General features: G+C 40.6%; 1 protein-coding gene across 6 annotated transcripts in view; it reads right to left on the minus strand.

Annotated features, from left to right (window-relative positions):
* Nucleotides 1-24699, minus strand: part of FHOD3 (formin homology 2 domain containing 3) — a 625903-nt gene that overhangs the window by 314802 nt on the left and 286402 nt on the right. For all 6 annotated transcript variants that reach the window (XM_073332694.1, XM_073332693.1, XM_073332692.1 and 3 more), the window contains exon 4: nt 15229-15296. In XM_073332694.1, coding sequence (XP_073188795.1) covers nt 15229-15296 — 68 coding nt within the window. The remainder of the gene's footprint in view (nt 1-15228; nt 15297-24699) is intronic.

Genomic DNA, 24699 nt, shown 5'->3' on the forward strand with positions numbered 1-24699 from the left:
TTTCCTACCTTAGTGTCGAAACAAAAGAACATGCTGTGTTCAGTTCTGTGTCACATATCGCAGAACGAAATTCCAGCTAAATCCCAAAGTCCAGTTTTTTTAATTGTATAAGCAACAAGTTGTGGGTTTTTTTATATACGAAGTTGAGCTTCCAATGATAGCTTAGTTTAGAAAAAAATCTCATTTTGGCACGCACACTGCGCCAACGTGATCAGGAAGTGATTGAAGGAGTATAAATATGGACTGTCACAATATATTTTATAGTCACTTTCCCATACTTTAAATTACAGTTCTGTTTTCTGGACTATAAAATTATTAGTGTAATTAAAATATTAAATCACAAATCCAGAAGGGCCTACTACTATATACTCCTGTAATTCAATCATCACTGTTTGCTTCAGTATATTTTAGGTTGCTTCCTGGGCCGTATCAGCTATAACAAATGCACCTTTAAGAAAGACGGAAATCAAGAAAGTTTTAAAGTTCAATGAGATGCCTCATACTGTCCTGCTGGTTGAATATAAATTATGTAAGGAGCACCAAAGATAGGACTCTGTATAGAGACCACCTGTTGTTCTTAACTAAACCACTGATTATAGGATTCAAACCCTGTCTTACATTATTATTTTAACCTCTGGTTTGCATTGAGGTGGATAATTCCATTTAAAACACAAACGAAAAACAGAGCACAGAACCAGATATGAACAGTTTTTCCACACAGTCCTGAAGAACCTAAGTTCATATTTTTTTCAATTCTGAACATTATATGGCATTGGTGACAAAATACTCCTAGATGAGAATACTGGGGACATTCCAGTAGTGTTTTTCACTGTAGTTTTCTACTTGTGTTTGTACATGCATTTCTTAACATAGTCCCATGGAGCTGCCCTATTTATTTTGTGAGACTGTCATCAATTTGCTCATTGCCCAAGAGCTTTGCAGACAAACTGAGCCCTTCGTGAGGGAGATGGTTGATTGTATCTTTCCAGAGAGATAAAACTGGAAATTGACAGGAAATAGCGTGCTTATGTATATAATTGAGAACTAAACTGTGACTGCTCCAGTACTGGGTCTCTCAATATATATCAATACATGTAATAGAAAAGGAATACTTGTGGCACCTTAGAGACTAACAAATTTATTTGAGCATAAGCTTTTGTGAGCTACAGCTCACTTCATCGGATGCATTCAGTGGAAAATACAGTGGGGAGATTTATATACATAGAGAACATGAAACAATGCTTAAGGTGAGCTACTACCAGCAGGAGAGCGGGGGTGGAAAAACCTTTTGTAGTGATAATCAAGGTGGGCCATTTCCAGCAGTTGACAAGAACCTCTGAGGAACAGTGGCGGTGGGAGGAGAATAGTTTTACTTTGTGTAATGATCCATCCACTCCCAGTCTTTATTCAAGCCTAAGTTAATTGCATCCAGTTTGCAAATTAATTCCAATTCAGCAGTCTCTCATTGGAGTCTGTTTTTGAAGTTTTTTTGTTGAAGAATTGCAACTTTTAGGTCTGTAATCGAGTGACCAGAGAGACTGAAGTGTTCTCCAACTGGTTTTTGAATGTTATAATTCTTGACGTCCGATTTGTGTCCATTTATTCTTTTATTCTTTTATTCTGGTATATTTTTGATATTAAAATACTCTCTGGGAGCCCTTTTCATAAGCCCCCATCAGAATTAACATTTTCAAAAATGAAAACATTTAACATTGGTTTTTGAGTTGAAATGCTGATGCAACCGTCAATGTTTTCTTTTCTTCGGGATCTTAAATATTACGTCAATATAGTGTCATCGATCTATTCAACAGAATTGGCCTGGTTACGTAGAGACTGTCCGGTTTGACCAATGTACATGGCAGAGGGACATTGCTGGCACATGATGGCATATATCACATTGGTAGATGCGCAGGTGAACGAGCCCCTGATAGTGTGGCTGATGTGATTAGGCCTTATGATGGTGTCCCCTGAATAGATATGTGGACACAGTTGGCAACGGGCTTTGTTGCAAGGATAGGTTCCTGGGTTAGTGGTTCTGGTGTGTGGTTGCTGGTGAATATTTGCTTCAGGTTGGGGGGCTGTCTGGAAGCAAGGACTGGCCTGTTTCCCAAGATCTGTGAGAGTGATGGGTCGTCCTTCAGGATAGGTTGTAGATCCTTGAGGATGCATTGGAGAGGTTTTAGTTGGTGGCTGAAGGTGACGGCTAGTGGCGTTCTGTTATTTTCTTTGTTGGGCCTGTCCTGTAGTAGGTGACTTCTGGGTACTCTTCTGGCTCTGTTAATCTGTTTCTTCACTTCAGCAGGTGGGTACTGTAGTTGTAAGAACGCTTGATAGAGATCTTGTAGGTGTTTGTCTCTGTCTGAGGGGTTGGAGCAAATGCGGTTGTATCGTAGAGCTTGGCTCTAGACAATGGATTGTGTGGTGTGATCTGGATGAAAGCTGGAGGCATGCAGGTAGGAATAGCAGTCAGTAGGTTTCCGGTATAGGGTGGTGTTTATGTGACCATCACTAATTAGCACCATAGTGTCCAGGAAGTGGATCTCTTGTGTGGACTGGTCCAGGCTGAGGTTGATGGTGGGATGGAAATTGTTGAAATCATGGTGGAATTCATCAAGGGCTTCTTTTCCATGGGTCCAGATGATGATGATGTCATCAGTGTAGCGCAAGTAGAGCAGGGGCATTAGGGGATGAGAGCTGAGGAAGCGCTGTTCTAAGTCAGCCATAAAAATGTTGGCATACTGTGGGGCCATGCGTGTACCCATAGCAGTGCCGCTGATTTGAAGGTATACATTGTCCCCAAATGTGAAATAGTTATGGCTGAGGACAAAGTCACAAAGTTCAGCCACCAGGTTTGCCGTGACATTATCGGGGATACTGCTCCTGACAGCTTGAATAGAGACTGGGAATGGATGGGTTATTACACAAAGTAAAAATATTTCCCCCCCCAACTGTTCCTCAGACGTTCTTGTCAACAGCTGGAAATGGCCCACCTTGATTATCACTACAAAAGGTTCTCTCCCTCCCCCCCACTCTCCTGCTGGTAATAGCTCACCTTAAGTGATCACTCTGGTTACAGTGTGTATGGTAACACCCATTGTTTCATGTTCTCTATGTATATAAATCTCCCCACTGTATTTTCCACTGAATGCATCCGATGAAGTGAGCTGTAGCTCACAAAAGCTTATGCTCAAATAAATTTGTTAGTCTCTTAGGTGCCACAAGTACTCCTTTTCTTCTGCGAATACAGACTAACACGGCTGCTACTCTGAAACCTGTCATTACGTGTAATGACATCTAGGAGATTGAAGATAATTCCTTAGCAATTCTACATACAGGCTGTGGGAGAGTTTCCCAAAAGAAATGGTGGAAGCCCTATTTCACTCTTACTTATAGAGAAGAGATGAATAAAAGAATACATACATATGAAATAATGAGTGGCTTAGAGAAGGTATAGTTGTTGCTCCTATTGACCATTTCCCATTGTACAGGAACAAAAAGACAATCAATGAACTTGAAAGGCCACCATTTCAGAACTATATACAAATACTCAACCTATGGAGCTCATTGCCATAAAGTATCATTTAAGGCCAAATGTTCAAAGGATTCGAGAAGGATGAGATATTTATATGCATAATGGGAACATACACAGGTTAGACAGAAAATTTAAGGAATATAAACCTTCCTGCTTCACTACATAAGCCAATCTCTAACAGAAATGGCTAAGAAGGAACTTTGCCTACAGACAGTTTAGTTTATAATTGTCCACTGTTGTGTTTCTTGCATTTTCCTCTGAAGCATCTGATTATGATCATTATTATAAACAGGATATGGGATTAGACAGACCACTGGTCAGCTCCATTATGGCAGTTTCTATGTTTATATGTTATCTGGACAAAATACTCTAGAATATACTGGAAAGAACAAGCACGTAGGGAAGTGGACAAGATGACCTAGCTCTGACTACAATGATTCTATAATAAAGTGAAACATTATAAATAATTGAAAGGCAGCCAATTTAGAAACAGGCTTAATCTTGTTTTACCTGTCAACTAATGGTTGCTTTAGAGATGGAGTAGTAAAAATGCCTCAAAACTATGAGTCAAAAGCTGTGTCCCACATTCCCCAGGCCAGTAGGTCCTTAAAAACAGCACAATACTATGCTGCTGCTGTGCAAAAGCAGAGAGGCCAGGCAGTGCGGGGGGGGAATCATGACATGGAACTTTGCTGTCCCTCTCTCAGCAGCACTGTGGAAGAGTGAATTGGGGATGCAGTGGGAGTGGATGCGGGTGGGAAAGGCAACTCTCTAGATCCACAGACCTAAACACATTAGAGACAGCATACAGGGCCCAGCAGCTATGACATAGCCTAATGGAGAATAGTAGGGGCAGCAGAGAAGCTTCAAGGTGACTTTTTGTCAATCCACTGGCTTGGAAGAGGAAGCTTCCTTTCCTCCAAACTCTCTTAGACCCCAGATCCAAGTATTCCCCATCCACAGATGTTTTCTGCATTCAGGGCTCTGGCCCCCTTGGCCAGCCATCTGGTGGGGTGAAGAAGAGCAGATCCTAGAGGTGGGGCCGTCTGCTGGAAGTAGACACTTCCCATATTTCAGTCAGGGGATACGGGGGAGTGGCGGAATCAATAGGATGTGTGTATGGGGTAGGAGAGTGAGGTGTACCTAGACACAGGTGATCTAATCAGACTCTGTTTTCAGCTTTGACTCATGATATCCTTTTCTTTCTGCTGTCTGGCTGTTGCTTCAATCACCCACCTTTCACCACAATTCCTCCCCTGCTAGCCTCACTTCCCCTACCCCCTATGTTCCTCTCCCAGTCTTGTCTTCCCTCCCAACTACCTCCTCACATTTCCTGACTCTTCCTGCTTCATCTCCCTGTCCACTTACATCCTCCACCCTCCCTCTTGCTCCAACCTATTAAATATACATATATGTAAAAATGGGACAATAACATGATAAACACCAATCATCACCTGACAACTTGCTTTTTACGTTACATCCTTCTTCCCTACTCTTTGTCTGTTCTGTCTAGTTAGACTGATTTTCCTGGCAGGGACCACCTATTCTTGCATGTTCATACCGTTCCTAGAGCACTTAGCACAATGGGGCCCTTAGCCTGACCATTCCCTTTAGGAATTGTTGGAATAGAAGTTTAACAAATAATGAGATCTTCCCTACTTCAGGTATCATAAAATGTTTAGAATCTTAAGGAAAACATCTAATTTATTGCTACACCTTCTATATCTCTAAGGCCAAGTATAAGTGATAAACAAAGTCAGTAGTTTGACCTGCTATAAATAAATCTATGTGAGCCATTAATAACGTTATACACTCACATCTCGTGGAAGTTGAAGGACAAGAATGGCCAGGATGGTCTCTCAAAAGAAAAGAAAATACTAAACAAATGTTGACTTGTGACATATTTCACTTCCCCTACACACCATCGCATTACCAGTGCAAAAAGACTGCTGAACAATACAACACAGAACAGCATTTTGTCTTGTTTATATATGTATATGTTTATATCTAAGACATTCCCAACAACCACTGCAGGTCAATGGGTACATTTTTAGAGCAGGTAAACAACTTATAATGGGAGTTGCACTCCTAGCTCCCTGTGGATTATGCAGAAAACTTACCCTTAAAGTATCAATGTCCTAGCACAACATTGCAATGAGTCAATTGGCCAGTTATCAAACAGCAAACACCAGCAAATTTCTTTTCCAGTCTTATAAGCATCTCCAGAGTATTTCTGTTGCCAGTAGAACAGTCTGACATTAATGTATTAAAAGACTAGATCATTTCTTGCCAAGTTGAAGACATTTCAAATATACACCAAACTATTGCTGGTTATGTATTTCCATCTTGGCATGAATGAGTGGGCATCAAAATTTGCTGAAAAGTGAAACCTTTTATTTACAGCCATTAATCCCCCATATCTGGTTTCCCACCCCAGGACAGCACATGAACAGAAGCCTGTTTCAGGGACTAAATTTCAAACTGCATCACAGAAATATCATCAAAGCAACAATGTAAAAATTGTTGGTGTCGGATGCTGAAAAAAATGTAGACCAAATACTATTCTTGCTAATTTGCGTATTCCCCCCACCCCCAAAGTATGGTGTTTTGGTTATTTTAAACTGTTAGTAAATATGTAATTCTACATCATATTTTGGGTAAATGTGGTGATTTCAATATTAATCACTAAAATACTGGGAAAAATAAAAATTTTAATGTAAAAGTTATGTCCCAGAAAGTTGATAAAAGCTTACAAAATATTTAACATTCTGGAAGGGTTTTGCAGTTCTACCATAAAGAGGTTTGACTGACATTTGGTACTCAGCCTATCAGGGGCACTGGGAAATAATGTAGCCCCAAGACTTTGATCTGAAATCTTTTGGTTGTATTGCTCATTTATCTGAACTTTAAAAAAATATTTAAAACTTTGAAGAAAAGATATTCCTCCATTAAATTATTCTCTGAGTGGTCTCTGGAAAGGAGGCACAAGGATCTGCCAGACATTCAAACTGCTAAAATCACCAAACATCACTCATGCATCTGTCCCTATATCCACCCAATATCACAGAGAAAAGTCTATAGGATGGTAAATTATAAATAAGACTCATATCTTTCCTCATTAATATTGCAGTGATTGCTTAGAGGACAGCAGACAGAGGAAGAGAAGAAGCAAGGTCAGTCATCCTATACACAGGGTACACACAACATAACCGGTATATCTTCAGGTTTAATTTAGGGTAAAACAACAGTTCTGCCAATTAAAAGAAATTGTCCTTCCCTATTTAGGGAGAATATATGTGCCTTCTGTAACACATGCAAAAGTGTTGAGATTTTAAATATATATGAATTTGCTAAACAAGGATGATACCCACAAATGATAATCTTCTCTCCTTTATTTTTTCAAAAATCCAGTGCTCTTCTGTTTGCTGAGGATAGTGCCACAGTTGGAAATTTAGGCTCAAATGCAAGTCCTATTGAAGTCAATGACACAATTCCCATTTACTTAATTGCAGTTGGATCAAACCATTAGAAAAAGAGCACACTAAATGTTTACAGGGATTTTAAATTTAATAATCTAATAAGTGAACTCTCAAGGGTTGCCTAGACTAGGAAAAGAAGTTGAGCCTATGTTAGGGTTATCTTGGGGTTACCTTTTCCTTAGTACAAACATGTTAACATCTTGCACCTCAATTTAGCTGGTCAAGAACAGTGCTGGAGTGAGCTTTAACCAGCTAGATCAAGGTACAAGTGTTAACCTGAGTCTGCACTAAAAATAGGGTCAACCTTAGGTCAAAGGTAGCTAAAATGTGTTAGCTAGCCCCAACCTAACCTCAACTACTTCACCTATTCTAGACAAATCTTTAATGTGATGTTACTACAGGTTTTGCATACCAGACTTCCTCCTAATTTGGTGTTGTGTATGAATTCTTATGTATGCCATTGCTTGAGACATTTAAACAAAACTAGACAAAATAATAGAAAGTATTTTGTAGGGAACGACCCTTCACTCAGAGTGGGGACTAGATTAGATGTAAATACTTTACAAAAAAACAATAATTATCTGCTAGTGATGGAGCAATGGAGATGTGACAGCAATTGAATGTTCAGTATATGCCTTATACTGCTTATATATATATATATATATATCCTATATATTTGCAATAACAGCATTTTAGTAATCTAGGTTTAAGAGAGACATAAAAGAAGGGAACATCTTGACATTGTAGAAGGATGGACTCAATTATCTACTTGGTCTTTTTGATCTCTACCTACTATACGTGAAGAACTAAGCTCATCCAGCCCTTCTTTCAGAAGAACATGGGGACAGAGGACTGGAAAGGAGCGCCTGGATCATCGAGTCCAATCCCCTACTGTTGCAGGCCACCCAGTCATATGGCTCTGTTCATAAACCTATCAATCTCCACCTTAAAACTCATTAGGTTGTTTGCTCCCACTACTCCTAATGGAAATCTGTTCCAGAACCTCATTCCTATGATGGTTAGAAACCGTCTTCTAATTTCCTGCCTAAATTTATTCATGGCCAGTTTACACAGCCCAGCATTTGGAAATTCAAACCTAAGGTACGGTTTAAAAATGACTCAATGAAAGAAGGCCTGTCTTCACAGAAGAAGCTCTGGTACTAGTTCAATTACATTTGGTGGAAGTGGAAAAATTATAGATGGTTTTATTGCTTTGTATATTTTATTGCCTTGGCGACTTCAGTTGTCCAAAGCATTTCAAGAAAACAGGAATGTTTGGGAATTTTTTCCCTCCATACCTCACTTCTGGCATTTGCAGTTAAAGGGAAGGGAGAAAAAATACCATATTTCAATCACAGATAAACACTGTTGCCCCTTTTTGACCCAAATGGCTAATCAAAGTTTAGGGCTCTGTGGGTTTTCCAGTCGAGAGCAGAAATTGATTGTAGCCAGGAATTTCTTTGATGCAATCCTGTTTATTTACAAGGAATGTACAAAATCTTGTGTCTCTGAATACATTGGAGCCAAGAACAAAAAGGAGCAGTTTCTTAGTTTACCAGCCCTCTAAGTTCCTTTAGCCAACACCAGAACCAAAGGCACTCTGTCAAGCTTGCTTTAGGGTCACAGTGTGCTTACAGGCTCCTGCTTGGCTTTTTCTTGCCTTTTTTCCTCTGCCTCTCTGTTCCTGTCTGTGACCTCAGGACAGGCCTACACTTAAATCAGGAGTGCAGCTGAGCCTCTATACTGCTTCCGTGAAGACACTACTATGCCAACAGGAGAGCTTCTCTTTCCAGCGTAGTTAATCCACCTCTGTGAGAGGCAGTAGCTATGTAGATGGGAGAACCTCTCCCATCGACATAGCACTGTGTACACTATACCTTAGGTCGGTATAACTGCATCGCTCAGGGGGTGTGGATTTTTCACACTCTTGAGTGATGTAGGTTAAACCAATGTATGTTTATAGTGTAGACCTGGTCTCAGTCTCTTTGTATTCTCTCACATACTCACACATACCTACCCAAAACAACATTCAGACCAAAAGCTCCTGGGTGGTTTCTCACACACCTTTTGTCTGAAATAAAACAAGTGTTAGAGCTACACCACTATGAAGTGAAGTGAACCAAAAGGTGCTGTTAAACTGTCCCTATTTCTCACTACGTCCATGTACACTGAAGACCAACACTTCATTCCTTAGATAAAATTATCGCCCCCATTGAAGAAAATGGGTGTTTTGCCATTGACTTCAGTGGTACCAGGATTTCATCCCTCAGGTCTTGAATGAAAATGGAAGAGTGGCTTTATATTGTGACTCTTTCCACTTCATTTTGGAGCTGACAGCTGCTAGCAAATATTTTGCTCAAGAAGCATGCAGAATAAACCTAAAATGCAGCTCATTAATAAGAAGTGCCCATTCATGGGACAGTAACTTGTACAGTCGATCAAACAACGTCACATTAAATGTGAAAGTAATGCAAGATAAACTAGGTAGAAAACAACAAATTAGTTGTCCTGTGCTACAGTATTTCAGTTCAAATAGACATAAATATCTCAGACGCGAAAAGTTGTGGTTTCTAGGGTTGTTGTCCTACTCCTGATGTTTTTGTACTGCTTAGAAGAAAGAGCTCAACACTTTAAAATCTGTGTGTGTGATCTGATGGATGTTTTAATCCACAGACAATAACATTGCCTAGGCCTCAGTAAGGCTTTGGCTTTGGATGTGGTTTTGTGAAAGGAACTTTGCTAACACTTAGGGTGATACAACCTGTATTTCACGGGTGATTTTTGAGACCTGTCTTGTTCAAAGTTGGGTAAAGATGAAGCAAACTCTGGACTATGAGATTGGGAAGTCAGGATGGGAAGAAAGGTTCTCTCTTCCCCATGGCTGATCAGGAGTCCTTGCAAGAGTTTTAGCTCTTAGAGGGGAGATCTGGCAATCTGAGTTTAGAAGACTGTTCTCTTTGGACAAATCTACAGGGCTTTGCATGCCAGGACAGAGGCTCCTAAATTAAATGTCACACACTTCACTCCCTAAGGAGTCATCAATCATTCTTAGAAGAGCAGAAGGAGTACCCTCCTTGACACATCTCCTTCCTCAGATCAATGAGGAAAACAGAGTATACTCCTTCTACTCTTCTAAGAGTGATTGATGACTCCTTAGAGGCTGAAGTGTGTGACATTTGATTTCACTTACTGATAAAACTGTGTGCTTCTGAACACCTTCTAGTTAATGTTTTCAGGAGTCTGAGATATTTACTCCCTTTAACATTTTAAACAAAGCTCCATTGTTCTATGATTAATGAATTTGTGACAAAAGGCGAAAATATATACGCAGATTTTATATGTGACTACGTATTCTATATTGCCCAACATTCTGACAACATCATCAAATAAAAGTATAGATTAATCAAAGAGGATACAGTGTAACACCGCCAGATGTGAACACTGGCATTTTAATGGAAAAAGTTCTTTATGCAAAAGATTATTTTCGCTAAAACAAAAACTGACATAATACTCTACCACTATACTCTATCAATGCTTGCTTTCCACAAAACCTAATGCACTAGTTGATCAGCATCTCTTACAGTCCTCTTTAGAGAGTGGTATTTCAATTTTACAAATAGAGGATGCTTCTGTTGTTGTTTTCTTCTTCTTTCTCTTGTAGGAATGTATTTTTTGTCTGACTCATTGATATACTGAAAGACTACAATTAGCATATTTTTAAACTATGGTCTGATCACCATTTTTAGTTTGTACCTTCTCAAGCATGGTTATTATTCCTCTGAGCATAACTTTTTCCATTTTATTATGTGCTGTAGTACTAGAGGCTCTATTAAATAAAATCCTTTAATATCGTGTAAAATAGATATACTATTATGCATTATTCATTTATTTTGCCTTTAAAACTGATAAAATATTAAGGGGGTTTTTAATACAGCTATTTTTCCTCTATTTTAAATTATGATTTTAAAAGAGGAACTCCTGTTCATTATTTCATTATGTGCCATGCTTATTTTCTGTTAATTTAGGGCCAGATTCCGATACCCTCTCTCATGCTGAATACTACCTTCCTTACTGCACAAGTACTCCAATTGAAGTCAACAGGAGTATTTGTGGAGTAAGGAAACAGTAAATCAGATTCACTTGAAAGGCACACCTTATCAACACCTCACTGCAAATAAAGACAAGAATCAGCAATTTAGCTGGTTGTATCTGGGAAGACAATACACACACACTAAAGGCATGTCTACACTACAGACATTACAGTGACATTGCTAAGGTGCTACAGCTGTGATGCTGTAGGGTAGAAGCTCCCTACATTGACAGAAGGGGTTTTTCTATGTAGTTAACCCATCATTCTGAAAGATAGTAGCTAGGTTGACAGAATAATTCTTCTGTTGACCTAGTCATGTTTGCACCGGGGCTAAGGGTGTGAAATTTTCACAGCCAGGAGGAACGTAACTAGGTCAACCTACTTTTTAAGCATAGGCCAGGCCTATGAAACTCTGGGTTTGCCTTGTATTATTCTGTAGACAAGTATTGCTTCCCAGGGTGGGTCAGCTCTTTTCACACAAGACTAGTAGACGCTCAGCTGACCAAAACTATGCATATAACAACAGGTAATATGAGAACAAGCAATCTGGCCTGGCTACCAGTCCTGTCCGTTGCTTCTCCTGACCTCAAGCAACAAGTTGCCTTGCAGAATCTGCTTCTTAAGGTAGAAGACATGCCACATCTATCCTGTTTAAAGATGTGTTTAATGCACTGAGCCACTGTCTCAGCTCAAGGTGCCCCATTTGGACAATTACCCTAAGGAACCTCAATATCATCTCAAGGTGACATACTAGGTGGCAAGAATAAGCTTCAGACATAGTCAATGCCTATCTCGGAAGAAAACCAACAGTCCAGCCCTCTTGTTTTAACCTTCTTCGCAATCTCTGGGTAAAGCTCAATCAGTTCAGATGTGGACTGATCAGATGTGCTGCTAATGACTCTAACCGAAGGTTATGGAGCACTATTTAAAATGGGGGGACATAGATTTGGATTTCTCTCCACATACACTTGACCTTCTCTTCCCCCCTCAAGCCCCCCTCCCAGCAGCCTCCTTACCCCCTTGGCACATGAGGCCCTATGTTTGCCCCCTCCAAATTTCAGTGAGTAATGCTGCAACCTGGGGCACAGAATTGCAGCAACACTCAAGTTTGGCCCAGCCAAGTAGTGGTCGGGCCATGGCCTAGGAACCCGCCAACTCTGTGTCTGTGGGCTTGTCTACATTACCCACAGGATTGATGGGTAGCGATCGATCCAGAGGGGGTCGATTTATCGCGTCTAGTCTAGATGCGATAAATCGACCGCCGAGTGCTCTCCCGTCGACTCCAGTATTCCACCGGAGTGAGAAGCATAGGTGGAGTTGATGGGGGAGTGTCAGCTGTTGACTCACCGCAGTGGAGACACCATGGTGAGTAGATCTAAGTAAGTAGCTGAAGTTACATAACTTAGATCGATTCCCCCCCACCAGTGTACACCAGGCCTATGACAAGTGGAGTCTTCATGGCTCCCATTTGCCACTGTGGCCAGATAGAAGATGTAGGCCACATACCTGCTCGCTGTGCCCATAAGCAAGGGGTGCTTGGTTCCCTCATGGACTTGCCATAATACCGTTCCTGCAGTTACTGAATAGTTAAGACACTAAGGCCTGGTCTACACTGGGAGGGAGGGGGATCGATCTAAGTTGTGCAACTTCAGCTACGTGAATAACGTAGCTGAAGTCGACATACTTAAATCTACTCACCACGGTGACTTCACTGCAATGAGTTGACAGCTTACACTCCTCTGTCGACTCCGCCTGCGCCCCTTGCTCCAGTGGAGTACCGGAGTCAACGGGAGAGTGCTGGGCTGTCGATTTATCGTGTCTAGACTAGACGCGATAAATCGACCCCCACTGGATCGATCGCTGCCCATCGATCCTGCGGGTAATGTAGACAAGCCCTGAGAAGAACATGCTTGACTTGATTGTCCATGCAGATACAATCAAAATACATAGTAAATCAAAATAACAGTATCACAATTTACCCCAGAGAAAATGCTGATTGGAAATATTAACATTTTAAAATAGGAAATTAAGAAATAGCAATAGTATTTAGGTCTTCAAAAAGAAAACTCTCCCTGTACCCTTTTAATGAATTCAGCCCTCATCAGAAACCAAAGAGAGATTCCTGCTCTGTACATGTCACATTAATCTAATTTTTTGTTTGTTTATGATTCAAAACAATGGTTCAGTATTTGCCAAGCCTTGCCTCACTTTGCTGAGGCCTTGTGCGACAAACAAAAGCATTGGTTATTTTGATTTCATATTTATGTGCTGCTTGAATGACTTATAAAACCTGGGCTCATTCCCTTAATGCAAATAAGAGATGCACGCTACCTTCAAACACTTTTAATGGAAAAAATAGATGGGCACAGACTCTTTTGCCAAATTAACTGACCTCTGATCACATGATTACAAAAATATGGTGTTATGAGATGTTCTGGCACTTTTCTCAGAGATGATGAAATCTCCACTGCCTTTTGAAAATTATTACAAAATGAGCACTGTATGAAAATATAAAGAATGGGATTAGCCTGAAGATACAACTTTTAACGTAAATTCTAATATTTCAGAAAAAAAAGTAGCCCTGAAGGTGCTTTATTACTAAAACCAACATGATAGAACATCATCAGATAGCTGATTTATGCTGAAGACTATATTTTTTTCTTAGTCTTAGCACAATTTTATATCAAAAGACTTCTAATACTACAATACTTTCCTGGCACTGATTCTAGAAATTCAAGTCTCCTGGCACCATTTTGGACATATATTTTTGTACACAATTACTTTAACTCACCCACTTTTCTTCAGTGCTTATAAATTAACATTTCAACGCAGACATTTCTCATCTTTCGAGAAAAGTCACAGAACATCACTTTGCTGTCTATAAAAATCTTGTATTTTTTCCTTGACAGTTCTTTTCAAAATATTCTAAAGGCACCCTTGGACAGTATCTTCAAAATACTTGTAACTAATGGGAATAATGACACAGATATTACATAGGTACTATAGTTAATCTTCACAACAATTAATTGGTAAAACTCCAATAATTTCCCTATGGTCTTTTCTCCCTCATTTTCCATTTTGGTAACACACAACTTCAAGTATTCAAACGTGATATGGATTCTCTCCATTACAAGCTGTACTTTTTCCCTCAAATCTCCCAGTGATGTCATTGTCTTATTATAATTTCTATCCTGGAATGCAGGAGATGAAGAGTCTCCCAAAATCATCATCATTCAGTGAGAGTTCATAAATCAGTTGGCAGCAGGTGTATGGACATAGACAGTTCCCAACTTCCTCTTTAGAACAAATATATAAGAAAGAAGGAAAATCCAGTACTCTATGGAAACTGATTATTTCACACCATCAGACTGGGTCAGTCAACAAGCTAACTCCATCCTTAGTGGAACTCCAATGATCTAGCTTAATTTATGTTTAGTTTAAAAGTAGTTATCTTATGTTTCTTTTAAAAAAAATCCTTATATTATCTTTCAATGCTTAATTACACTAAAAAAACTGTATTAAAAGAAAAGTATTAAGCTTGAAAAGTAAAGCACTCAATAGTTAGGAAATGCCAGAAAGAAGGTTGCTTATGCATATGAATTATAATTAGAGCTGGCTGGGAATTTTCCAACTAAATAGTTTTGCAATTCATCAAAACAAAACCTTTTTGTGGAAGTGTACCAGGGTCAACAAATGTTTAGCTGAGAAAGGTTTTGCAGGTCCAGGATGGAATATATGGTCAAAACCAGAAGAAAAGAGCAACCCATCCACCACAGAATAGCTAATAGTTCAGCGGTTGGAACTCTCCTCTCGGATGCGGAAAACCCACGTACAAGTCCCTGCTCAGACCAGGGACTTGAAATGCAGATGAGTGCTCTAATTATGAGACTACTGGCTTTTTTGGGATGGGTCTCTCTAAACTTTTTCCATTGGAGCTGTCCCATTTTGTATAAATAATTAAATATTCATTGGAGCAGGGACATGAACCTGAGTCTCCCACATCGGTGCCCTAACCACCAGGTCATATAATCAATGTGGGTTACTTTTCAATTATTCCCTTATGCAAAGAAGGAAAAACAATTTACTGTTGAATAGCCTGGAGATTCATCGGTAAGGTATTCACTTACCTGAAATATTTGTTTCAAAGAGAAAAGGGCCCGTCTCAGCTCCCGTCCACTGGAGTTGTAGAGTTTTTCTGAAATGAGGAACAACAAAAAATCCCAACATTAACAAGACTGCCAAAATGAGATGGAGTTAGAGGGGAGCTGGTGAGGAATGGTCGCAGTGTCCATTTACTAAGGAGTACATTCCTCTTAGACTAGCCAACCTTTTTTTTTTCATAGATATAATACCTGTTAATCAAATAGCACAAATAAAATGAGTTAATTATTCATGGCCTGAGTGAAATTTCCCAGAGGAATTTTAGGAAAGGTCACAAGAAAACGAGACTATGAGGATTTTTCAAGTGTAATTGTGTCTATCTAGCTTTCTTTCCTTTTTAAGTTAAATTTAGAGCCTGTGAAAGGTACTGGACTGACAGCAATGAAGACTGCACAGCAGCTGCACTGCAAGCTTCCCCACACTTGCAATTGAGGCCCAATAATGAGCCTCAATCCTGTCCTGGAAGGATTACTTTTAAGGAATGAGAGTGGACTTCAGTCCTCATACCTATGCAGTCTTTGACCATTGTTCTATGATGGCCAATGATCATGCTAACTAGTGCCAGCTTTATGATTTGGAAAATCTAATGGGAAGTAAACTGAGGACATATCGCTCAGATCCCTCATTTTATGCAGACTACTATCAAGTGGTAGTAAGCTTAGATCGCTACCAATCTATCTACATTTGAACTAGTGACTTAGAAGTAAAAGTATCCACATCCCCATTATCAGTCCTTGAGCCACTGAATCCCCAAGATGTTCCTTTCCTGTGTTCTCATTTTTTGTAATTGGAATACCTTTCTGCAATTGCAATGTATGTGAGGATACTTAATATCAGAAATAGCTGCACAGTTTGTTCTGAGCATAATTCAGAACAATGTTTTTCTCCCTTAATATATATCTCAATCTCTCTCTCTCTCTATATATATATACACACACACACATATATATAAATGCATAGTCATAGAACAAATAATGAAAAGTGGAAAAAGTCATTAATTTTAGATGGATTCATAGATTCATAAATATTAAGGTCAGAAGGGACCATTATGATGATCTAGTGTGACCTCCTGCACAATGCAGGCCACAGAATCTCACCCACCCACTCCTGCAATAAACCTCTCACCTATGTCTGAGCTACTGAAGTCTTCAAATCGTGGTTTAAAGACTTCAAGGTGCAGAGAATCCTCCAGCAAGTGACCCGTGCCCCATGCTACAGAGGAAGGCGAAAAACCCCCAGGGCCTCTTCCAATCTGCCGTGGAGGAAAATTCCTTCCCAACCCCAAATATGGCAATATGTGTGTATTGAATTAACATATTATGAAGGCAATTAACAAGAGAAACCAACTTCTTTTGGTGACCTTTCAGGATGCTGTTAGCCTCTCCCAAAAGGTATCACATGGAGCATAGGAGCCTAGTCCTGCAAAGGATGCGTATGAAGGATGCTCAATAGCTTTAAAGAGGCACTCAGAGGCTCATGGGATCAAGGATAAAGTGACTGCAGACTGTGGATGTTCCTGTGTGGCAAGATGACACACCATCAGCCAAGTGTATGGAACTGACTTAAATAAATTCTCCTCTCCCCCCCCCGCACACTTCCCTTTGCATATTTTTGTACCACACTAAATACTGTACAAAATTCAATAGCCACATTTTCTTTTCCTCTTTCTGGGAAGGACGCAGAAAAAATAGGCATTTGGGGATTTCTTACATTTTTGCTCAGAGACTTTCCTTTTTCCACATAACTCTAAAAAACTTAATTTGAGAAGACCTGAGGGTTAATGTGAATAAACACCTTCTAGTCCCAACAGTCTCATCCAATCAGAAAATATAACTTCAGCAGTTGTTTATAAGCCTCATAAAGCATTTTGGTCATCCCAAACTGCCTTTGGCTTTGAAGGCAGAACGTGTAGAACTGACCCAACTATTACAGCTGTTACAATCATTCCTCTTCCTTGTAGAGTTTATGGATTTCTGACAAAAACCCTGGAGGAAGGGATTTCACTTAAAACCATAAACTGCAATCTTTAATTGTTCTATCTTAAAAATGTACTGGCATGTATAAGCAGATGACATTTCTTGGCTTGACAAAGAGGAGTCTTGTCAGGAAAGCTTAAAGAATAATAGGGATTTTTTTAAGACCTTGTTTGTTGACTTCACATACTATATAGCACAAAACTATTTCTCTGTGAAATATACCTCCATCTGGCATTTGTTATAACTAATTTCCCTCCATTCATATAAGTCACTGGCATCGCAGAGTGAGGCAAATAAGGCAATGCAGCATCATCCTAATTAAGAGAGGCACCATTTCTTGTAGTGCTGGCAACTTTGTACATAAATATCAACATTTTAAACAATGTCACCTGTGGGCCCTTCCTTACACAAAAGCAATTATTGCCGCAGCCTGGGGTAAATAATAATCATGTATTGTTATGATACTACAATGGTGGCTGCCTCCGCTGGTGCATGCGATTTTTGGTAGTTCTCTGAGAAGAATAAAGTTGAACTATTTACTTGTGTTCTTTTGTTTTCTCTTTTCACAGATGTGGTGTAAAAAAATCTATGGCTCAAGGATAGACAATGTGTCTGTCAGTTGTTCATATGAGACAGAAGTCTGTAACTTCACTTCTGAATATACACCACTTGAGGTAAAGGAGGCTGACCAATAGCTTCTAGCAGTATTAAGGCTTACAGCAGAGGCAGCCAGCTACCACAGGGCAACATAATCAAACACTTGAACAGATCTGACTCCACTTAGAGGGGAGTAAAAGTACATTTTAGATGTGAGCCAGCATGTTGCACCGGCCACGTGTAGCAAACTGGAGAAAAAAAACCCAATTAATGTTCACAGTTCTCTTCACATGTTAAGATGAGCTTGTGGATTTAAACAGATGTAACCTATTCACTCACAATTCCAACTGCTACAGTTTATTCAGGCTAATTTTTACATGCCTTGGCAATACAGGGATCTTCTCAAGACTTGGCTCCACCGAGGAATTGTGAAAAATCAGAAACATTTACAGACCCATAATCCAGAAGATAAGTGAAATACTCATATCTTTAAGAGTTATGCTACATTAGAAAATGCCATGGGTTGATTTCTGCATGAAGTAAGAGTGTAATTCACCCTAAGCAGAGAACTCTGTATAAGGCAAGCTTTTCTTTTCCTTGTGGTACTATGCTATTTTCTTCAAGATACACAGAACTTTATCTACAAGATAAACATTTAGGGCTATATACAGCCCTCAAGGCATGGTAGAACTCCTATAAATGTCAAAAGGAATGCGAATGCCACATGTGAGTTAACAGCGTGTTTTGATGCTTATCCCATAAGCTTCATATATGAACAGAGACAGTGCAAACATTAAACATTAAACTGACAGCAGGATTTGAAAGTCAAGAATAATCAATTGCAGTAATCTCTCTTTGTGTGGTAAACCAGGAATGAAGTGCATATTTTTTTACAGTGCTTTCATAAGAATACCAAAGATAATTAAGAAACAAGATAGCAAAAGCTATCTAACAAAACACCCGGGTCACTGGATTGTAATGAACTCGCTACTGTGATGTGTAATGCTACCCCTCTACTGGACAGACTCAGAAATACTCAGCTCTGTGTTTGAATGAGTGTGTCATAATTCAGCCAACAGCTGAGAAGAGTCTCCTGTAACTGAAGTGATAGGTGCCTATAATTCTGAAGCAGAAGCATCCAAATTGCATCCCTGCTGCTACCGCTAATTTCTAACTTCAGGGCCATGCTGACAGCTTTAAAGTCCTAGCTGGCCACGGGTTTGCTATCATATAAAATACTCCATATATAAACACCAACTGTTAACAGGAGACAAGAAGACAGCTTTTGTATGGAGCCTGCTTTGTTAGTAGCCAGTCAAACGATCTTCTTTGAAAGAACGCGGTTTAGTTGAGGATACATACCAGGCAACGTTGGCTAGTAGGGTTAAGGAATATCTTCACTTAAAAGAAAATCCTTGTGAGCTCATGTGAGAGCTGGATCTTGGCTGACACACCAGGGATTGAACCATGGACCCTCCAGAGCTAAAAGAGTGAGCTTGCTACACATTGAATTAATATGCCAAGACGCACAACCAAAGGCTGTAACAGACTCATATCCTCCACAGACTGAGCACAGAAAGGGATTTCATATATTCAGGAACCACAATACCATTAAAATTAAATAAGATAAATTAAGAGCAATAGACACAGTCAGAGGTCTCAAACTCCCTAAATATTAATCGTGCATTTCTGATGCTTATATGGTAATGGTTTGCAAAATTGCTTTTAGTTCCTAAATAAAAGAGAGAGCTCATGGAGGTTTGGAAAGTCAAGATTTTATTAAAGACATTCATCTTGGAGTGATCACACTCAGTAGTTTTGTCAGCTATTACCGCTAGATGGCAGGGATTATTTTTTAAGGGAAAGGAGGCACTATCTGTTAGAGGTCTGCTTGGGCCCAATTTTAAAGCCCAACCTGAACCTGACTAGACCACAGCCAATACGTACCCAAACCACATCCGAGAGTTTCATGTTGTTTTCATTACCGACACAGGGGAAAAACAAGGAAGGACTCTCTGGCTTAAAATTGCAAACAACAGGGTAAGGGATGGCAGAACTCAGGGGTAGGGGGGAGTGGGAGATAGCACCCCTCAATGGAAATATTGTGGGGCCTGATATGTTTCTGTCCACATGCATCACACTTGCGGGGATGCGGGAGGAGTGAGACCTGTAAGGGCTGGAACAGCACCAGGACTGGACTAGGAAGTACGAACTGGGGTGAATGGTGCCCCAAGACCAGCAGAGGTGGTAAAATGTGGGCTGAGGCGCATCCTGAGGGACAACAGGAGGCCCCAGCAGGAAGCAGAGGAGAGCAAGGGGGAAGCTGAGAGGAAGACAGGGGCAGCGAGGGAGATGGGGGAGACCCCTGGAACAGGGGTGACTCTTGCAGAGCCTGTCCAATCCCTGCCTCCCCCAACACCTGTGCCTGGCTCCTGCTCCCTGCAGGGAGCTCAGCCATCTGGGTAGCCCTGCTACCCGGCTCCCAATATCTCCCAGCTCCGCTTGGGCTCCCAAAGGTTCCAGTCCCCATGATCCTGTCTGATCCCAGCTATAGCATCCCTGGATCCTTCCACCAAATGCCACCACCTGCCAGCTTGGAGGACATTCTTCAGCCAGAGAGAGAAAGGGACCACCTTGGCCCCTGGCACCTGAACCCTGCTCACCCTGCTTCGTATTCCCCAGCCTAATCCTGGGCACGGCAGTGGCTGCTCCAATCACTCTGGGTCACATTCTCAGCCCCCACAATAATTCTATTGCCAGGGGACTCATCCTCACCACGTTCATGAGCTACAGTTCAGCACTAGAAACTTATTTTTAAAATGAAAGAGGAGATTCTCAGCTAATCAGGAGTCTCCAGGACCTGAATCTTTAAATAAAATTTCACATATTGCAAGACTTGTGCTAAAACCAGTAGAGTTGGCAACCCTGGGTCCTTACCTTCAGCATCAGTGTGCTAAGAAAGGGCCACACGGTACAGAAGCAAACTAGTATTACACCCATCCCCTCTAACACCCAGGGTTATTTTAAAACAGCTTTCCTAGACCAAAAATGAAACCAGTGAAAGTGGTTTTCTCTCAGGCAAACACAAACGTCAGTGGATCATTGAAAAGACAACTCTGCTTATTTTACAGATTATTTTACACTGAGAGAGAGCTTGGGAAGGTTCTCGTGCATGACCTTCAAAGGCTTTTTGTTGTAGCATGAAAGGGTTTCATTCTTTTTCCTTTTCGGTGTTCTGAGAAAAATAAAATAAAATAAAAGTAGTAATTTGCCTCTATGTCAGAAGTTCTCAAACTTCATTGCACCATGACCCCCTTCTGACAACAAAAATTACTACACGGCCTCAGGAGCGGGGACCGAAGCCTGAGCCCACCCAAGCCCCACTGTACTAGGTCGGGGATGGTGCGGGAGCGGGGAGGGGAAGGGGAGCCAAGCCCAAGCCAGACAGCTCAAGCTCAAGGGCTTCAGCCCCAAGCAGGGGGCCTGTAAGCCCTTGAGAGCTTCAGCTTTGGCCCTGGGCAGTGTGGCTCAAGCTTCAGCCCCGGGTCCCAGCTTGTCTAAAGCCAACCCTGGTGACCCCATTAAAATGGGGTGGTGACCCACTTTGGGCTCCTGACCCACGGTTTGAGAACCGCCACTCTATGTCATTAATAAAATCTTCAATTTTCCTTAGTATTCGCTAGGAAAATCACATTTTTATTCACAAATTTTAAAAAAATACCTTCGATAAACATAGTCCCAGGTGTAATGCCTGATCTCTGAAGGAAGTACACAGCTCCTCCCTTCCCTGTCCATCACACCAGCTGAATTAGGCCCTGGGGTATAGTAATTTATGAAACGTCAGCCTTTTGGGTTACTGGCAAAAGGCAAGCTAACATCTGGCTGAGCACAAATGGGAGTTACTCTGCTTCATTTGCTCCTAACTGAACGACCTCCACATTTCCCATCCATGCCCCTCTTCTCCAAACTCTGATTTCAGAGATGAAACATCTTTCACTACACTCTATATTACATTACATTACCGGGGTCCGCAGCGTTGACTCAGTAAAGGACATTTGAAATAGTTCCTGCTAGTTCTTGGTAAAATCCCTGTGCATGAGGTAAGAGTAGCAATATTCTCTGGCTTCCATAAAACACCAAAAATCTGGCTACCACTTAAATTTAAAAATATTATTTCTGAACCTAAAGCAATGAACAACCTGAATATCTGGAAATACATGTATTAGCTACACCTTCATTGGCAGCTAAACACTCTACTGGAATTAAAGGGAACAATTTGAATTTTTCCAGAGAAAGAAGAGAGAAAAAACGAAGTCAGGCAATTTTTCTTTTATAGTAGGGAAAACTTAACTCTTGCTGTGAGAGCTGAGTACCGTATAAATATAAAGCCTGATTCACCACCATGCCACTCCTGTTTTACACCAGTGTAATTCCACTTGAATCAACAGCAGTACACAAGCACAAAAGTGGAGTAGCAGCAATGAATCAGGCCCATGCATCCAATCCTGAAGTGCTTCCTCAGGCAACATTCCAACTGACTTCAACAGACTACTGGATTGGGCCCATGGGTGCAAACAGATTCTCAGATCCATAAATTCACTGTATACAACACTGATTAGTGCAACGTGCCATTCTTTCATTGTATGTCAGACAAATTAAAGTGGCACTTTAAGAAAAGACCTGTGATGATGCCAAAAAGGGGCTTTCTTCTTAGTTTTGTTTTTGCCCACAAAAGCCAATAATAAATCTGTTGGCAAGACAATACACTTTCCTTTTACTCCCAGATCCCTACAAAATATATCATTTCAAGAGGGGAATTATTCACAGGCACATTGTCCACTATTACATTAACATAATTGCTGTTTCTGTTGAGGATACTTAGTTTTGTATATTACAAATCTTGGATATTTTTATCTAATCTGTTTATCTATATATAAATTAACAAATTATTACACACTCATTTGTGCAATATTTGTAGTTTGTGAATTTAAGATTTATAGTCTCTCATTAATCTAACAGTAAATGACTAGTATTTGGTGAGGAAATGCAGTTTTTTGACAATAAAAACAACAGGCCAAGAACAAAATATAGTAACTCTCTTCAAGCCCACATTGCTGCCAGCACTGATTGATTCCAAAGAATCTTCAGCCTGCTTCACAATGAATGCATGGCAGACTAACAATGAGAATAAAACCTACCTCTACTCATTTTCATTCAGACACAAAACAACTGCTTCATTAATTATCTGGGGGACAGTGTCACCTCCTTAGGTAGAGAGGACAGGGATGTAAAAAACCATGATCCATTAGGCCTGGGTACAAGGAATGCTCTCTCTTGGCATCATTTCCCCATACCCCAATAGAATCTGTTCTTCAGAGACCCTGTGATGTGCAGGATCCGCAGGTGTGGAGGGGGAGGAAAGATAGCCATCAAGGTAGAATTATAAGCCCCTCCCACCTCACCTTGAAACCCATGCCACCTTTGTGCATAAATTAATACTGAACCCTCCCCCATCCCCACAACTCCTTCAGACCCCTACAAAAGCCAAGCTGCCAGGGAGCTGATGGTGAATTCAGGGAGCCAGTGCAGACAGAGGACATCTGCAGATCTTGGGAGAATTTGTGGATTTAGGGGGTGGAACCACATCAGGGACAGGGTGGGCGGGGGAGGGAGAACTTCACTTTCCATAATGCAAGAACTACAGGGCAAATCTACACATCTCATCTCAAGAAATTTTCTCTCTATATTATAGGTCTGCAGTCCTCCCACTGAACGTATCAATTTGGAATAACAGTCTGCTGGGCCTCCCACAAGGAGACCCCACAGATAGGGATATTCTGTTTTGACAAGGGAGCCTGTATGCGGAAGGATCTCCGTAAAGCCTTTCAATAGCCTCCCTGGGTTCGGAGAGACATCCGAAGTAAGAGATGCTTATCCGAAACCCAAAACGTTTGAGGTCTTCCTGAATATTGTTATTTGTAGATATTTTTACAATATCAGACAGGGATTGACACAGGGCTACCAGGTCTGCAAATTAAGTTTCACATTAAAAGTAACAAAATTCAACAGAAAGTACATCCATCCTCCAGGAACTGGTGGCAACCTTGATTCCCACCTCCTATATTGACAACTATGTAAACAGAATGAGGTCACTGAATGAAGGGACTAAATGATTTGAAGACAGACAGGAATATGAGTGAAGAGAAAGAGCAATAAAGGGAACCTGCAAGAGGACAGACAGAGGAGAAAAATACGGAGCCAGAGGATGAGGAGAAACAGCTATATCAGGGTAGACAAGGAGAAAAGTTGGGAAGGACAGTACAGAAGAGAGACAAGAGGAGATAGCCATCAAATGCGGGAAATAAATGAGAAGACAGAGAAAGATAGATGATCCTTGCTGTCAGAAAGCAGCAACTTTTGTGATTCACACACAGGGAGTGCTTGTATTAAGATGAGTAAATTCAGGAATTGGAAAATGGAGGAGAGATAAGGGAGGAGCTGAATCATCTTATCCAAAACTGGAAAGCAAAAGAAAAAAAATCTTCACAGGAATGGATCCTTGATCTCTCTACATAATTCCTGCACTTCAAAATGGCTGTCACGCCACCATAAGAATCGGCACCCCAGGCTCATTACCAATGTACAGAAAAAATAAAGTGATACCTACATGGTCCAATTAGATGTGAAAGATGGATTTTTCCATATATTCTTAGCAACTGGGGTTATCATCTTCCACTACGGAAGCCTGAAGAGATCAAATCAATCCCTCCTCCAATGATTTCTATCAAATTCCTGCTTATTCTGCCTGACTTTATGTGAGTATACATTTGTCATGGATAAATCAATAGAAAGAGTTCCTTCTTT

The sequence above is a fragment of the Lepidochelys kempii genome, chromosome 2, assembly GCF_965140265.1.
Source record: "Lepidochelys kempii isolate rLepKem1 chromosome 2, rLepKem1.hap2, whole genome shotgun sequence".
NCBI classification, from domain to species: domain Eukaryota; kingdom Metazoa; phylum Chordata; order Testudines; family Cheloniidae; genus Lepidochelys; species Lepidochelys kempii.